At 33.6% G+C, this 19,094-nt stretch overlaps 2 protein-coding genes across 3 annotated transcripts; both read right to left on the bottom strand.

Moving 5' to 3' along the window:
- Positions 1 to 191: 191 nt before the first annotated feature.
- LOC120331781 (large ribosomal subunit protein bL28m-like) lies at positions 192 to 4,212 on the bottom strand. The gene is made up of 6 exons (XM_039398929.2): positions 4,020 to 4,212; positions 3,805 to 3,924; positions 3,053 to 3,144; positions 2,730 to 2,884; positions 1,858 to 2,010; positions 192 to 1,194 (listed from the first exon to the last, which is right to left on the bottom strand). The coding sequence occupies exons 1-6, from the start codon at positions 4,025 to 4,027 to the stop codon at positions 814 to 816; spliced, it is 909 nt and encodes a 302-aa protein (XP_039254863.2). The 5' UTR covers positions 4,028 to 4,212; the 3' UTR covers positions 192 to 813.
- A 2,879-nt stretch (positions 4,213 to 7,091) lies between these two features.
- On the bottom strand, positions 7,092 to 12,468 carry LOC120331023 (uncharacterized). Of its 2 annotated transcripts, none has more exons than XM_039398040.2 (7): positions 12,248 to 12,468; positions 11,052 to 11,221; positions 9,837 to 9,992; positions 9,473 to 9,540; positions 8,326 to 9,033; positions 8,054 to 8,138; positions 7,092 to 7,689 (listed from the first exon to the last, which is right to left on the bottom strand). In XM_039398040.2, exons 1-7 carry the CDS (start codon positions 12,392 to 12,394, stop codon positions 7,383 to 7,385), a joined length of 1,641 nt encoding a protein of 546 aa, XP_039253974.2. In that variant the 5' UTR covers positions 12,395 to 12,468; the 3' UTR covers positions 7,092 to 7,382. The 2 variants fall into 2 exon arrangements, with proteins under 2 accessions (XP_039253974.2, XP_039253975.2); XM_039398041.2 differs by having other exon boundaries at positions 7,092 to 7,686.
- Positions 12,469 to 19,094: the final 6,626 nt, after the last annotated feature.

Here is a 19,094-nt window from a genome sequence, read left to right as displayed (position 1 = left end):
TAGCCTACAAAATAAGTCCCGCTTTCGAGGACTAATATTTGGATCAGAATCATGCGAATCCTCAAGATGTGAGTCACGAAGATCCGCTACATTTACACGTTTGCTATCAATAGGATTGAACCGATGAGGTACTCCACAAGAGCGTGAAAAGCGCAACCTAGCAAACCGGTTTAAAAAATCCATAGCACATGTTTCCCCCAACAAACTCACAGTTAAAAGCTTAATCCAGTTAATTCAAATGTTAGGAAAAGTTTATAAGAAGACAGTTCAAATACTGCTAAACATTCAACAAACTTCAGAATGAGAGAAAACATGCTATTTAGGGATATGGACAATGAAAGATCGGGATTTAAATAATACAGACTTTTCTTTGCATCGTTGTCAACTGTTAACAGTTTCTTTCGAATTTTAGCATATTGGAAAAAGAAATATCAGCTATCGAAGTTGAAGAAATAAGAGTTGGTCACATGATTAGAATTCTGTGGGCGTGTACGTTTGCAGCCGCCGCTGTTACAGTAGGTTTTGAATTCGGTACAAATTTCTGTTGGTCTGTTTGGGTTTTGTGAAAAATGTATTTTCAATGTCCATGGTTTTTTCAGTATCGGTGGAAAAATAAATTACTGAACGGCTTAGTTAGCGCGGGAGGTAACAATACTTACCAGCCCAGTTACCAATGAGGAATTTTATGTCGCACGTTTACCTTCGAACCTCATCCAAAATTTTGGCAACTTTTCAAAATGTCTCCCTCACGTGTTCGTCTTTGCGTGTTATTATTTTTTGTACCATAGCAGGGCAAAAAATAAATTACGTCATCTAAATTTTAGCCTTTTGAGGAGCATTAAAAATAACGACACTGTCACTTGGTGTCTCTGGCTCTCCTTTACCTCCATCAACGTCAGAGCCCTCGATTTTTAATTTTTCTTTCAGTTCTTGTGTATAAATATCTAATAATGGAACAGAATCATGAGCTCCAGATTGTTTTTCTTCGTACCATTGTTTCCACATTGCTTGTTCAAGAGTAAGTCCCACCCATTCTGCTTCATCTGCCGGGATAATATATTTTTTAAATTCGTTATAAATTTTTTCTCGTTCATCTGCGTCATAAGGATACATCTGGTCTTTATTGCATAATTGAAGCAGCATATCCCGTTTCAGTTGTCCACCCAAATTTGAACATAGTTCATTTATTGGGGTCTGAAAAGGAAAATGATCTAAATGTAAGATTTCATACACATTAAAATTTCTTGTTATAGATTTCACTACTAAAACATGATATTTGCCACCAACTAACAAAAAGTCTGATGGCTAGGAAAGTGTTGAAGTTCAATAACTTCTTAAAATCTTGCTTGGTCAAGAAAGCAGTAATTATAATTAATGAATAACTGTTTACTTAGTTGATAGGATATATGTACAAAAGTGGCCAGGTATATAAAAACTAATTTAACCTATGGTTTCAGATTCAATATAATCCTATTGCTGTATTAGGTAAATTATTTTTGATTAATTTCACCGATACTTCATTTTCGAATATCACATAAAATTGTGCTAATAAGCCCACAATATAAAAAAGTCGTTATAATCCAAATTCAACAGCAGTTGTTTTGATCTATGTTGCAGAAGTGATTTGTCACATCACCGATACAATACAAGAAAATAAGCAGCAGATCAGGTTGGCTGTGGTCAAAAAACATAACATGCCTTGAAAAAAGAATACAGAATACAACCATAATTTTGTAATAAAAAGCTGACACTTTCTCCAAAAGAAGATAAATATTCATTGCATTTGACAATATCAGATGTGATTTCTGCAATATTGAGTGAGGCCCTATTTTTAATAACTCGTACAAAATTTCGTACCTTCAGAATATAATGGTCAAACCCATATGCAGCATCAATTAGATCCAGTGTCCTTGGAGTAACAGTTGTTTTGATTTTTTTATTGAGTATTTGACTGTGAAATGATTTCTCAAATGTATGAGGTCGCCATTCTCTTTTAGATCCAAGCGCAAGCTGAAAATCCAATCAAGGTTCAATGAAAAGCAAAAATCTGTTTAGAGCCTATATATGAAAATGTAGACGAGTTGACTGATATATCAACCCAAGCATCGAATGCGGGATTAAAAAAAATAACTAGTTGTTTGGTGAAGTCATGATCTCAAGATATTATGCATGAAAAAGTGAGGAAAAAAAACAGAAGTTGACGTTTAAGTTATGTAAAAATTTCGGTTTTTACAGTTTCAGTAGAAACATCCTCAACACCACAACCAAACTCTTTGATATATTGAAAATAAAGATAATGTAAATGGGCCGCAGACACTCACTCGTACTTACACATCAGTGGAAAGCAACCAGAGAATCGAATGTGGCCTACAAGCACCCAGATGCGAGCTAAAGCACTACTGATCACCAAATTTTAGATTGGCCCAAAATTATAAATTAAGGGGATGAAATAGATAATGTACACTAAGAGCCAATTGCTGAAAAAGTTGTGATTTGCAATGAAAATGACACCTTAGCTGTATGCCCTGTCACTTGAATACCCTAGTTCTGATCTGGTATACTATACACTTGGGTTGAATAGCACTGGCCGATACGAAACGAGGAAAATTCATTTCACTTCACTATCAAAAGAAAAGGCAGTACACCTATACAAATTAGAGATTGATTTAGTGAAGTTGTGTGAGCGCAATTGACCAAAACTTAATTGAATGAAAATTGTCATGGCCTACCCGTGTCCAATATCTCATTTTTGGTGGATATTTGCGCCCTTCCACGATTCCCTCTCCTCCCCACAGCCCTTCCAAAACTTCTTTTGTGTACCTTGCCTCGACCCTCGCAGCGCTTTGAATTTCAGGTTGTCCGCTCTGATTCCTGAACCAAAGTCCTGAAATGGTTTGAAAATGGAGCTCATCTCAATCCAACTGAAAAGCCACTTTTGCTATTGCCAATATCAACTTTCAATACAAACAGAGATGTCCGAAATGAATGGAGCTTCAGTATATTCAATATGTTAAAATTGATATAAAATTATCCAATCAGAAATTTTAATTACCTTTATGATGAGGTCTTTTTGTGGCTTCAGGAAGCTTCTGGTTAATAAGCGGTGGTTTCTTCTCAAACTCTTTTCTCCAGGTTTCTGGCAATCTTAAAGAAAATATTGAACTTGAACAGAGTTCAAGCAGATAATCAAAAGATAAAATCTTCAGACAGAAGTGAAATTATCAGTGCAATTCCACAAAGAATAATAACCACATGCAGACATATCAAAAATGGAAATGAGTTAATATAAAAATAAAATAAAAATGGAAATGAGTTCAAACATGAAATAGGAGAAACAACTGCATTATATCCCTATTCGAATGAAAAAAAATATTGTTATAAACAAAACCCATTCCTGCATTCTGTAGTATCTAAAATTTTAAGTTACCTCATAAATCCACATTTTTAATTCACATTTCATTAAAAAATTGGGCGATTTATTGTTGAATATCGACCTCAAGATTCTAGATTCATATCTGCATATCCCAAAATCCAGTGTCATCCTTTTGAATGTTAACTTTCATAGAGCCTAGTTCTAGGATTTACATATTTATCCCGGAGGAGAGGCAAGCCGATAAGACAACTTAATCGTATGGCAGTATGGTGAACCACGGCTTCTCATCCTGACAATATTCCATGTCAAGTATGGGGCGTTTCTTTTGTTTCGGATGCACGGACTTGATAGTGGATGAAACTGTAATCGACCAGCAGACCAGTGGTTATGCCAACAAGTTTTTTAATGATTTGTTTTAAAGAGGAACTTACCGATTATAAATTGGGAATTTCACGGCTGGATTATCAAAAAAATCATCTCTTGGAACTTTGTGAATCTGAAATCCTACCCTGCCTTTGAATGCAGGTAGAGGAACTTTATAAGTCGATGGCCTAAAATAAATGAAAAGCAAACGTTTAGATATTGTTATATTTCTGTCATCTGAATATAGTACCGTAAGTTTTAATAGCAACAGTACATTCATTACCTGGGCATGATTATTTCTCAAAAGGTGGAATTAGAAACACCGATTTCAAATTCCCAAGATGACCTTTAATGCACTACCAGCAAGCGTATATCAGTATATAGCCTACAGGTACCGTTGATAAACGATTGCTTGTGAGTCGTGAGTGGCTCTCTATCATTGAGACCTCAATGCTCTCTATCCGCAGAAAAAGGTATACCCGGCGATATGCATTTTCAGACTCAAGATGTCATCACCTTGTGTTCCCAAACAAATAGAAGTGAAAAGTCATAAAAATAATAAGGTAAATTCAGTTCTTGTAATTCTTCAAGAAGTTCCTTACTGAAATAAAAGAATGTTTAAATTAATTTAAAATTTAATAGTAGTTTTATAACACAAGTGCGTAGAATAAGATAAATCAACAATCTCCCTCCCCCATGCTTTGTTTTTGACAGTGTTTAACCCTTTCCATGCGATTTTTATTTTTTATTAAATAATCGTATTTGCTACGCCGACTTTATGCATTTGTACCCCCACAACTAATCGATCGACTAACGAAAAAGTAATGATCCTCTGCTGCCCACTGACGGCTTGTTGGAAAGCTTATTTAAAGAGCTTGCAATTGGCGATTAAAAAAAATTTTTTTTTTAAAAGGGGTGGTCTGAGTCACAAACCGGATAGAAAAAAGGCATTTTTTTTTCTTGGGTGTTGAAACTTCAAACCGTGATAAAAAATAGAAATATTTGCTAAATCCTTTACTGTTACCGCTTCTTGGTTGGCAAACAATGCATAATATTGCTGTAGCAATTTCGTTATCTAACTCAAAATACTTTGGTAGATGGAAGGGATAATTTGTCTTCTATCACTACCCAAAAAACACCGAAATTTGCATAAATTTCAAAAACACTCCATCGTTCCTCCGCAAATAAAACTCCCATGGTAAACGAAAGCGAGATTTATCGTCGCTTATGTTAATCTCGAAGAAGACTTTTTATCAATAAACTAAAACCCGGAAAAACTAGACCAACAGTTTGCGACCGATTGCTAAATAAAACAGTGGAGTACATCAACGTACCCGCCGCAATCTAGCGAGTTTTGTCGTGGGTACGTATACGTGCCCACCGCACGGAAAGGGTTAAAGCAGGTGTTCCCAAACTTTTTTCAGGACGACACAGAAGACAACTTTCAAGTGTCCAGTGCGCCCCCAGGTCAATATATATATTTTTCATGAAACTTTAGAGCTTCTTTCACTGGACTTTTGAGTTTGGTCATGTGGTGGTATTAAGTAAACTAAGCTAAAACCCAACGGTGATGTCACAATAAACACCTACATTTTCAATAACAAAAGTATAGAGTGATGCCTATGGGCCTGTTTTACATTAAGCCATGTTAAAACTGCTAAATTTAACATGATTGTCAAATCTTAGATGAGTTGTACATCCATCCTCTACCATACCTCAGCGACCCCACCGACCCCATGACCTGGTTGCGACCCTACCTATTTATCACTCCGACCCAATTTGGGGTCGCGACCCCTGGTTTGGGAACCCCTGGTTTAAAGTGTGACAGCCTTTACAGTGTGATTCTCGTTTCCCTTGGATAATAATCGCAAACGTCGCATTAACAAAGAGAATTTTTTTTAGCTACGGGCATCAGGGTACGAGACTTTAAAATGTGTAAGTCGAAGACAACGACAAATGACAAATCCCCGTACTACGTGTTTAGTGTCTGGGTCACCTGCAATCCCGATAATGAGGACCTTGTGACGATTTTAGTACACGGGCATTCTTATAATCATTGAGATTGTTTAACACATTGACGTGTATGGTAAGATATTATCAATGAACTATTTATAATGGTGCGAAACTGTCACGTCTTGAAGACTTCCTGGTTTTAACTCTTGAATATGATAACAATGAAGTCTCTCCGGAATCAATTGTAGGGTCACATCGTTTGCAGCATCTATTGAAAAACTACGAATATTCCTCAACGACCCGCTGCTGTTTATCATTCTCGTGCCTAGCAATACATTTTCTTATACAAACAATGTTCATTCCTGGGGTATAAGATGAATGATGTATAGCAGGGCTACTCAACTGGCGGACCGCGGTCCGAATCCGCACTTTTCGAGTATTCGAATCGAGCCGCACCTAATTCTTCATTTTGGATCATTAGCTCCACTTCTGAAGTTTCCGTTTATAAAATGACATCTATAGTTTTGAATATATATGAAAAAACTATAATACTATAATAAACAGTCTTGATGGGGAAGTGCGCGTTTAAGCATGCCGAAATATAATTTCTGGAAAGACCGGACCCAAATAATTTTGAAGTTTTGTATGCTGATCTTTGGTAAAAATAGTTGAGTGGCCCTGATGTATAGTACTGATTTTGCGCCATATATTTTTAAAAACAGACGCAATTGGACTACATTCTCAGCTGTCAGGTAAAACTGGCAGATTGCTGACATAAAAGTCAAAAAGGGCCACTGATATAATTGGTAGGAAAATATTTTGTTCATTATCCGGTAAGCGAGAGATTAAAAATGAAATTCAAAAATTATGAGAGTAGGTTGTAATATGGACATGGTTGACGAACGTACAGGCATCGGTCATATGGACCAGGGCACTAGTCTGCTGAGCGTTATATTTGAAGTGACCATGATGGACACTGACGGCGCTTTAAAAATAATATTTTATTTCGATAAGTAAGTAAATGTACGTGGGTATTTTTGTATTAATTTTTACCTTGATTTTCATTTTTTGTGCTACTATTATCGAAGAATTAATTTTTCAACAATGTCTTTCGCATCACATGGCATAAATAGATTTAGATTTGTGTAATGTTTGATTTCTACTCTAAATATATTTTAGAGAAACTTGACTGCATGTATTTATCCATCAGTGTTTGGTCCCTAATCCCCTAAGCACAAAGTCTGGTCAATCACTGAATGAATGAACTGAATGAAGCAGTTGGTGACGAGTCTGAGTCATTTCATTTAGATTACTCGAGCCTCCCCAGAATTGAGATGTTTATATATAATCTAATTTGAGATGTATCCACGCCTCCCAGTCTCAAAAATAAGGGTTGTACAGGTTATTTGTTATCGCTTAGAATTTTGAGTGCTTGCATGATACGCACCTCCAAAACCAAGAAGAATGAATATATTTATTCGGAATGAAGAATAAAAGACTGAGAGGAAATATGAAGAGTTGTAGAAGAATCAAAAATCATAAATTTGGAAATTCAGCAAAATTAATGACTTGCAAAGGGCTTAATTAAAATTTCATGTTATTGCAAACATGCTTTAACTGACCAGATAGTGATGTGTAGTCAGGCGTCAATCATGGCAGTATAAATTAATTAGTAGGTTTCTCCGCGATATCATTACCTTGCGGTTTTAGATAAATCGTATATTATATTTTTTGTTGTAAAAGTTTGACTATGCATGGATGTAAATCTAGAAGTAGAATATGGTAATGTAGAATTTCTGCGACGTCTACTATTCTGTAAATCTTCCGGATATTTGAGAAGCCCACAACTGAGCAACCGTCTCATGTTTGCCATAAAACTCTCCCTGAATGATGCAGAACAGACACAGTGTAAAACTGGATTTGTAAACGCAACTAATGCAAGGAAGAATCCGTTGATATATTGTGAAAGCGAAATCCAGTCGTTTTCTGTTCTGAAGCTTCTGAAAATATATATTATAGATACATTTTCCATTCATTTATTTAGTTTGATGCATATTATATACAAACACGCTTAACGCACTTTAAAAAATTGTGCAAATTTACGAAACAAATTCAGTGACAAACTTTAATCAATACTCAAAACGAATTCAATCGAAATTGTATCGATTAAACGCAGATGTTTGCAACAATAAAATCAGTGACTGATTGTCTAGTCTTATTCGAAGTAAAGGTATGATAACAATCTTGTGTTGTCAATAACATGATATCAACTGAGCGCTTACCGGTTGCTGTCCTTTAAGAGTTTATTTAAAAATGAGTCTATGATTTGAAAACGATATTCCAAATAAAGTTTTAAAGGCTTACTTATTTTCATCCTCACAACATCCTTGAAGCAGTAGCAGAATATGATATGGTAACCATTCAACGCAGAACATCGCCAATGCAAACGCTGTAACAAAATTAGCCAAAATAATTGAATATATCTTCAATCCAATGATATTTTTAGCACATTATTAGTGATATGTACATGGATCATTCGCATAAACATTTGTTCATTTTTATGAGCAATTTTGAGCTTCATAATTTGGCTTAGAACGATATAATGACGACAGCAGTACGTAAAAATACACACTCACCAAGATTCTGAACTGCTTTTATTCTATTTCTCCATAGCCAAGTAGGAACAACGCCATTTCTGTTTCTAGGATGCTTCGCTGCTTGTATTTGTTGACTTTCGTCATCACTGGCGGTTGTTGCTGTTCCGGATATCGTTGATACTCCGCTATCGACGGATAATTTTGACTCTACAACCGGTTTCACTCTGTCTTGAGTAACTCTCATAGAAATGATTCCTGGTGCGGAACTTCGACGCTCACCCTGATTTAAGGGAACCGCGGCAACAAATGAAATGGACGGAAACACCATAGAATATAATCTGTGTTGAAGTGTGGCTCGGCCGTTAGGTTCGCTAAGTGCACGTTCCCTATACGTAGATTTTTTTGTAGGTATGGTTTGATCATCCGCTGGAGATTTAACACAATTAGGAGGAGCAGAGAAACGAAGAGTTCTTTGTCGATTCAGTGGTGCTCTTTGACTATACCTTCTTAACTTATTCGTTTGTCTTGTGATTTTTGAAGTTATCTCTTTACAATGTATTCCATTACCATCTGGTAGTTTATAAATATCTTTCACTGAGTGCCGAAGACGCTTTACCGTTAATATAAACAACGTAAGATTAATTGTAAAGGGAGTTAAGAAAAGTGTTACGAATATAATTATAGGCCACCATTCAAATGGTTCCGAAACAAGACGTTGTGTGATCAAATTGGTTTTCATCATTGAATCTGCATGAAATATAAGAATAAAATGAATTCTAGCATAAATTAAAAGTCAAGTTGCAATTTTGTGACTACGAGGACATGGCCTTAGCATATTCTCAAGTTCATGGGTCATGTGTTATATTTCCAGTTCTTCACATGTTGCTTAAATTCTCAACTTCACTCTCATTTCTACAACTAAGGTATATTTTAGTAAAAATGAATTGCTTTTATCGCGGGAAAAAATAAAGTCAATTTGACGACATTGTCATAGGGAATTACTAGTATATTACGGGAAAGGAGCTGGCGACTTGGACTTCGTGGTGGAGTAAGCCTGCACTAAACAGTTTAAACTTGACCCAGTCTGTGTCTGCGAAGAATCCTTCAAATCTTTTGCACACATTTGTCACCGTGAACAGTAACCAACAGTACGATTATGATATGCCAATACTTTATTTTCTCTCACCGTTAATTGTTGACGTTGTTATCGATTCAAATGGTATTGTTGACAAATTGCTCCCCCCATATTCCAATCTGAATATATTAAAAGCGACATTTAAATCATAAATCAATCCTAACTTTACATGTAATTCCAAAGCTGAATTTGAATATTGCCATAAATTAATGGCAATATGTATATGATATACTAACGCTTGAAAAAGCACTTCAGGTGGCTAACAAGATAACATCTACGTGAACGTTTTTTTTTCATGTTTGCGTATCATTCACAATGATTAAATGATATACATATCTCTTTATGACTAAACGTCTTTATCCGATTAAGAATCACATAAATTATTACAAAGAGTGTTTTTTATTAATATTCTCACCTGGTAGAATTGTTGTTTTTAATTTCTCCGAATAATCGCATTGCGTTTGGAACACAAAGGGCTGAACTGAATATCCATATAAGTCCTATAACTACGATGCATCTTTTCTTTCCAGCTATTGCTCTCATCTTCAATGGCCTTGAAAGTGCATTATATCTGGTGAAATCAAAAAAATTGTGTACATATTTTATTTTTTATGAGAGACAAAATCTAGTCTGTTTTTTATTTTTCAAAAAAATCTGATTTCGGCAAGACAAAACATCTTCAGCATGAAAGTCGTATCACTCAAAACATGTTTTGCCAATCAAGTACATTTGCCATCTGGAATTATCCGCCCAGTTGATATTGCCCACAGCGATTCGTGTGCTGCAATTTCACGTGCCTATATTGTTTAGAGACAGTTAGTATAACGTTCTAAATCATAATGAAATATACTAAACTATTACAGATATTTATATATCGAGTGTAACACACTGAGCGACAAAATTATTATTAGGTTCTGGCTTTTGAAAGCGAGTTTGGAAAAGAGTTTTTTAGATATTATTTAAAATCATCAACATATTATGTAACGAATGTTAACAAGCCTCTAAAAATAAATGACGGTTTTGAATTTAAAGTATCTTGTTGTTTTCAAGGTACTTAAATAAATAAATTGGAAGAATGTCAGTCAAAAATAAACCGGAAAATATGAATAAACAACTGCGACATTAAGCTCCAATAACAACCTTCGCTCTTGAAATTCCCTGGAGAAAGTTGAAAATAATGCGACAGTTCATCCAGTTCAATGTTTTTTCTGTATTACCAATAACTTTGATTGAAAACGCTATTTACCATAGTTCAAGACAATTGATTCGAGAACCAACAATAATCTCCACAGGGCAATAACAAATCTCTTTCCTTATTTATTGTCTAAATATTATATAAATAGATCACACTATAGTATTTAAATTAGATTAAAAAAATAGGAAATAGGGCCGATGACTGAAAAGTACAACAGACATTAAAACAAAGTTTAAATAGAGATCTTCCCTTCTAAAAATCCTAGTTTCGATATATATTTATATTATTAAGTCGAATTCAACAACTTTATATTTGCAATTCAATTCGAGAACTATCTGAAACTTAATTTATTTCATTCATTTGATCTTTAATTTCAAGAAAATTCGAAGTTATTTGTTGTCCAAAATATGAATATTATCAAAATATAATTATTACCTGTCGATTGCGTTCATAACATCATGTCCTGTTACGGAAGCGTTTGTTGATATGATAACTTTGTTCATAAAAAGTCGCATTGAATATGTCACGTGATTACTTGAAATAACGTAAAGAGGAAACATCCATCCGGATATGCAAATGATGGCTGATATTAACAAACAGTTGCTCTGAAAAAGTAATATTCAACAAAAAGATTTGATCAATTTTACTGAAAATGCAATTAAATTAATTACAAGCGAATCTATGCCATAGAACGGCAACTTTATTGGTATACCGCCATATTCACCGACGGGGAAACGAAGGAAATAAATACAACTCATTTATAGATATTTCTGACAAATTTTTAATTTGATTTTCTATACAATTGAGTGTTTTTTTTATATTTAAAAGGCAAAGAAAATAAAAAAAAATGGTCAAAATTTATCGCGCAATTCCTAGTGAATAAAATGAGTTTAAGAATGACTATTTTTTGTGAATCGATTCAAAAAATTTAACAATGTTACAATTCCATAGAAGCATTTTAGCATTCAGTACAATTCTTTAAAAATTTATCTGACATATCGATGACCACATGAGACATATGATCTTCGTATCCATGTATTTGTGGCTTGCTCTCCTGTGTTTTGGTCAAATGCTTTTAATACATGTTCTTGGCAAAGTATGTTTTTCTATACATATACCATAAAATTGTTTTATTATTTTTATTGTATTTATTTCTTTTTTATATTTCATGCGTAATATATGGCATGTGCAACAAGGTTGCACACAATTATTCTGACTTTCCCTTTGGAATTTATGCACGTGCACGGACCCTTCTCCATTTTTAATCAACAATGCCTTGGAATCGATTTTGTTTGTTAATTAGTGAACACGAGATGTAATTAGACAATTCTAGTTATTAACAGTTGATGGTCATTGGTCTGTTGAATATTTCTCATTTAGATTAACCCGAAGTTTAGTTTACAAATAAATGGAAAAACGAATTAATCCCATTAATTAAACACATTTTAGATATATAATGCATTTTAGCGATCGCAAGATTGCACTGAAATCACATTCGAACATTCTAAGACGTATGGCAGTTGATTTCACACTATGGGAACAGCGATATTTCTTTTTTGAAATATAGACTACATTAACATCGTACGTACAACCAAATTGGTATAAATACATGAAAAATATTTAAAACTTACGACTTGATAAAAATTTGTCACGGTGCAGAACCTCTTGTTTCTAAGTATAGTGAAAACCGAAAGTAGATTGAAGAATAGAGCAATGAAGAGACCGAGGCACATCAACACGAGCAATGCAGTATTTATCTCGAACGATAAACTCAACATTTTTTGGGATGTCTTCTATGAATTGCATTGAAGTTTTAATTAACTATGAATATATATAAAATATATAGAGGGCGGACACTGTAAAGATAATTCAATTTTAAGTGCAAAATATAGACTAGTCGATTAAATTAATTGCCCAAATTCTGAAAATTAAACTTTATTGAACATGCTGGACGGAATACCACCCATACACAAGCACATAAGTTTCAATTAGTGATGCTTGCAAACAGTGGAAATATGTTTTCCCCCTTTTTTACTATAGTAAGACAAACTACGAATTTCGCTTATCGTTATCCCATTCTGTCGAGCTGTTTTAGACTCATACAACATTGTTCTGAACTCGGGAACATTAAGTATATTTTTAGTTAACGTAGCCGTATTATAAAACTCTCCTCGTGGTTTATCTTTCGTGGTTTAACATGCTATCACTTCTCAGAATATTTATCATTTTATAAGGTTCAAGCTCAATTTACTTAAGCCCAATCGACTATGCTTGCCGACTCCCACAAATTTTACAACCTAGTACGGCTTTTTCCAGTCTGACGTAGCATCTGCCTACAGGTATCTATATTTTTTCTTCGGCGAACGGAATGGAACATTATCTTTATTTAAATAAAATTGTTCTCTTTTACCCTGCATGCCTACGCCTAAAAATTCCTTGCAGAATACTCGCGGTTAAAATGTCATAGGCTTAAAATCCCTTGTGACCTCTGTGTAAGACGGGTAGTCAATAATTTATTCGCAAATTTGTCGACCCTATACTACCTGAGATATATATAAAATCTTGCTATTAAAAAAGGAGAGATAGACATATTATTTAGGAATAAATAATTTGTAATATATCATGATTGTTCTATTCCCGGTAACACGTCAATAAGCAAATATTTAAATGTACTGATCTGGCTACCATGTGAGGTAGGACCCTAATTAACTATGAAATATTCACATTCGGCAATAGACGCATACTGATTATGTTTATATTTTTACTACATCATGTATTTATTTTGCTATCTCATTTTTCAATCATGATAAATTTATTTGAGATTACCACGATTTCACAAGAAATGTAAAAGGCGAAAGGCTTGAAAAAATTCCCTAATCGACCGTAAGAAGAAAGCGCCGAAAGCACTCGCCGGAAATAAAATAAAAAACTCTAAGAGGTTGTCAATAATTTTACATAAACAATTCGAATGCTAATGCCTGGTGCTTTTGTATATTTGTGCTAATCGCCAACTCAAACGAAGGACTTTTATGCCAAAATATTTTACAGCAATCAGCTTGAATAAATCTACATTCTAAACGCTGACTTATTTTTCCCAATGTTACGAATATCTGGTCAGAAAACGTCAGGTACAAATCAAATATGTCACATTCTAAACGAAAAGTATTATATTGTGGTTACGCTATACTCTGATTCTGCTAATTCTCATGCATACTTAATAAAAATGCAAAAATGCAATGATATTTTTTTATGCTAACTGTCGAAATCATGTAAGACAATTTCAGAAAAAGGTATCGAGCGATGATTGTTTCTTTCGCATGGCACCATTGTTTTGAATGGAACTGCTTTGTGCAATAGAAAATTTTTTCTCGTTTTAGTATACCAAATTTCTATTCTAAACCGTTCTAAATGCAGTGTAAACGAAAATGAACATCCTTACCGTAGCCAACGTTTCGATAAAAACCATTCCTAAAGTTTGTTTGACTGTAGTTCACTTTTGACAATCACTCGACCACACAGATCCCAAAGATAAGTTAAAACCTCAGTATCAATAGTACTTTTGGCATCTGTTGGACCGAGCATAAATGAATTGCCTCCTTTCTCCCTAAGGCTACGGAAAATCAATCTGGTTAAGTAACAAATAGAAACCGATGCCAAGATGACTTTTATTAAATTTTCAATATGGCGCACCGGCTTGATTTTAATCACTTAGGTAGACCCGGAAGGGTCAATCAATACTTACTAATTTGTAATTTTAACGATGATTGAGCCAGATATCGGATTTTTTTTGTTTTCTCATTAAAAGTAATATATATCACAATATCTTTACGTTATACCAAAATCATGCATCTGTGCAAATAATCTGCCTACTGAAAGTACCTATTGATGAAGTCTAAATTGGTATAACACCTATATTCATAATAATGATTACGAAATCTTCTGAAATTTCTCGTTTGTACCACACAATGTTTGTATCGCTGTCTGATTCCAATGTTAATGCATTTTTATGCCTTGAGATAAAATAGATGCGAAGACAATATTCATTTATACAAGAGGTAAAGGGTCATATTAAGTTCCCATATTCAATAATCACCTTCAAACAAAACTTTTTCATATATAATTTAAGTTTTATTTGGCGCATTAAATTTTTTCTAAAGTTTTTTTACGTAAAAATCATTCTCAAATTTTCACAATTGTCAAGCTCATACTGTAAAGCTATTTGCCGAACAATGAAACCGTATTGGTATTTCCATTCTCAGAATGCATTGTCCTAATCTTAAAAGTATTTCTGTTGACAAATTCACGCGCATTACCAATTCCGTATTCTTCTTACTTTTCTGGTCAGGACGGATTGATCCGGTAATTAGATTTAGGGAGGGCGAATAAATGCAATTACATGGCTGATAATTTTCTAACAAAAGGAAGATGATTTTTAGCAAAGCAATGACAAGAGATGTTACGAAACATGTTTCGTCCTGCAAGATCATATCGCCATTTTGGAGCAATGTTTCTATTCAGCATCGTTTGCAAAATAAATAAAAATGAATTTGAAAAATTGTTTTCAACATTTGATACAACAATCCTCCCTCTAATTATTTCAAAAGGCTATGATTTTCTTTTATAAGTTATAACACAAACATAACAATTTGTATTCACTATTCATCCAAATTTTTAACATAATTTATATGACATAGATTTAATATTTCTCAAAATTGCTGACAGAAGACGAGACAAAACGACCTTGAATATATATTGGATTCGCGAATTACTTACCATTACCCTTTTGAACTAGGAATTCTTCACATAAAACCACGAAATTTCAATCAAGAAAATGAATTATTTTCTGATAAATTCCAATATTTCATCAAATCAAAACTCAAAATGCATAAAATTTTGACAGCACAACAAAGATGAACGTTGCTAATGGAAATAAATGAGCTCTAGCACTGTTTTGCAACTTGACAATATATTCTAAATCTGTGCCGTTCACAGCTAACGTTTCACTAGAAATACAATTACAAATTTCCTGGCTAAATTACTGTATTCTAGCCTCATACTAAGAAATTGTAATCGTATAAAATAAATAGTGCTTTGCCGTATGTCTTCCACATCTTTTCAAAGGCAATAGCCCAACACATGCCCAATGTAAACAGTCGGGCACGCTTCAAGAAGCGCCATATTCATTGTTTCATGAAGTGCCGCTCGTTTTTTGTATACACTGTTCAAAAACTGGTATATTAGGTAGAATTTAATCATTGTTAGTTCATACCAAGTTTTCGTTAGTTCCCATATATACGTTAGAATCGTATTGAAAATGAACATACAATATCAATTTTTTGAAACTCATAATGAAAACAATTCGAGTGAATAAAAATATCTATTTGAGCAATTGACTGGCGAACGGCCCATAAAAATTAATGTCTGACTAGCATCATTCGTGAAAGGAAAGTTACCTGGAATTTTACAGTATTTGACAGTTTAATTTCAGGTATTGTGTTTCTTTTATCTGTTGTTCATTTTACTACCATTCATATGATATACGGTTTCAAGAATACATTTAATGATATTCTTGTCTTTGTTAAAGGCTGAAACCTGAGCATCTCCTCTTACAACTTATTGAATATTTAATAATATTCAGTTTATCTTTTTAACGGCATACATGACGGACCTGAAATTTATGGCAGCTAAGTAGGCTACTAAATGCCATATTTTTTCACTAGTTGAAGTTGCTTTCCCGATACAGTTTTCCTTATTAATCTTAACTGTTTTTAACAACGCATACGTAATTTTTTCATTATTTTAAAATTTAACCATTATTTTCGTTGATTTATGTCATAAACTTTAAGTAAAAGATGGTTTATTTAAATTACTTTAGACTTTTGAAAAAGTGGCGACAAAAACTGAAAATATTTTTATGTAATCCCATTGATATTGATTTTGCGGCAGCGGTAAGAAATTACTAATGCTTTTACCTAATCTGAAAGTATGGATATTTTGACGTTTTATGTAGAATAAACTCATGAGTTCGTTTTTTTGTTATATATTTTATATATATACATGAGTTATTTTGTATTTTGATACGTCATTTTTTTTCTTCATCTCAACACACATTTTCACTCAGAATGGCCATAGAAAGCAGCATTTTTCTTAATATTCAGTTTTCTATTTTGTGCAACAAATAGAAATATGATAACTTATCTTCAAATTAAAACAAGAATACGGAATTCACATTAGACCAATATCATATGGAGCAGTGGCCACTTTTATACCACAAATATTGCATTCGTCTCATTAAGCGTGCATGAAGTTAATAAGAGTTAAACGTTTGCGATACTCATTATCTAAGATCTCAAGATATGGATTTCCAAGTTCATACTCAACAATAAGCTACATTTTTGACATAGCAATTTAACCTGCGAAAATTGAATAACTTGGATGAAGCATTAATGAAATCAAAAACTGCTAAAGTTTAATAACAGTTGGTAAACGAAGTTTCACTTTCCCAGTAATAATTCAAGTTTCTTGAATGCTTTTGTTTGGCGATTTTGTGCAAATTCTAGAAATAATTGGGTTATCTCTTAAACGCACAAAATATTTCTAAGCACAAATCTAAAATTTTGGTTTGTATCTATTACGCAAGAAATTGATTGCGATTTCGTGTATCTGTCTTTCTGCATTAGTAATTACATTGATACTATATATTATCTCATTATCCAACCTCACGCTTGCCTGTACGAGTAAATAGATTTCCTTTTTTCAACCATTCTCAATACCACGAATAATGTACCAATGTTTGTTGCTCTATTCTAAAACATACACTAAAAAATAAATTCACCGTATCTGTATACACTATTGTCATTACCCGTGGCTTCAAATCAAAACGACCGCCAATTTTGAATGACGCTGAGAGGTCTTCAAGTGGGACAAATTTTGTTGTTGTAAGTTCACTCGAACAATTCAATTTGTCTGAGGACCAACTAGACACTACCACTGTTTATGGAATTTGCATTCTCGTTTGTTCGATCCACTTTATACTGATCTATTAAGTCAATTCATTGCTCACATTGTGCATGTATGTACCTAAGTTATTTTTGTCTAAGTTTAAATTTGTAAATTATAATTATAATTAATTTAAATTATAATTTCGTATCAATACATACATATTTTCATCTGATAGGAAGATATAACGTCTTTGTATCAGTCTTATTATGCTCGCCATATTTGTAGTGTGGAGAACAAGTTTTCTGTTAGCAAGTTAGCATGGAAAGCGTTGGCATTGTTATATAGGTGCTGCTCAAGATATTCATTTTCAATCTTTTAGTTGTTTTCAAAACGTAGCCTGATTAAATTTAGTTATTTGTAAATGTCCAAATAACAATTGTTTGTGGGGATGTGCTGGTTTTCTCTTAACAGCAATACCTTTCCTAGTCAACTTTATCAATTGTTCTTCTCAACTTTAGATATTCCTCATATCGTAGGTGATTTCCAATACCTAATTTTCTGGTTGAATTATATGTCTCATTCGATTATGACACCAACAACGGGTATTTCGAAAACCCCAACAGGTACGTGGTAGCCCAGGCAACAATTTGAAACACCGTCATCACGCCATCTTGCGGTTTTGATCGTGTTTTAGTTTATAAATATATAAATCTTTACCAGACCCCTGACTTCCGAAACTTTACTGTTGCAAAATTTTTGATGCTTATTTCAATTTTTTTTTTTGAAATTTGGTGCTCACAAACTGGTTTACTTATTTCATAACCATCATTTTGATTCAAAATATTTGACCCTCCGCTATTCAGAAAGAAAAGTAGTTAAGTCTAGTCTATGACAGCTTTATCGGGACTAATTTTCGATTATTGCATCTAAATTACAATTTCCAGGAATACAAAAATACGATTCAGTTATTTGATTTGTGTCTTCAAAAACTTAATTTGTGAAATTTCAAAAACCTAAGCAAAAAAAAATGAAAAATAGCTAGCAATATATACATGTGCAATTATGCAGAGATATATATCATTTTAATATTTTGGAACTGTTATAGGCTTGTTATTCTCAAATTTGGGCGTCGCTGCTAAGTAAGATCTTCAAAATTCCACGACTATCATTTTACATTGTTCACTACAAGTAATGCGTAAATGGTGAGATTGAAATTTGAAAAAATGATTCAAATTGTCAATACAACATTGGTAAATCTTATATCGCCTGTAAAAAAACAGAGGAGTATTACAAATATCTGGTTTGGGGTATTGGCAGGTATAGATTACCACCTCAATCGAATTATAAGAAACCTTGCACACTACGACAATGTAGTTTTCTAAGGTTTGGATCTCCTACGTTCAAATTTATTGGCGACTTAGTTTATGTATACGAGAAAAGTTAACTCCTTGATCGAATTTTGTAGTTCATCTCGACATAATATACCCATCATGGAAACCAAGTATAACAGGGGTTCCATTCAAGTTTATATTAACA

This window comes from Styela clava, chromosome 6, assembly GCF_964204865.1.
Source record: "Styela clava chromosome 6, kaStyClav1.hap1.2, whole genome shotgun sequence".
Lineage (NCBI taxonomy): Eukaryota > Metazoa > Chordata > Ascidiacea > Stolidobranchia > Styelidae > Styela > Styela clava.
The sequence above is the reverse complement of the archived record's forward strand: the minus strand, read 5'-3'. Positions and strand labels throughout refer to the sequence as shown.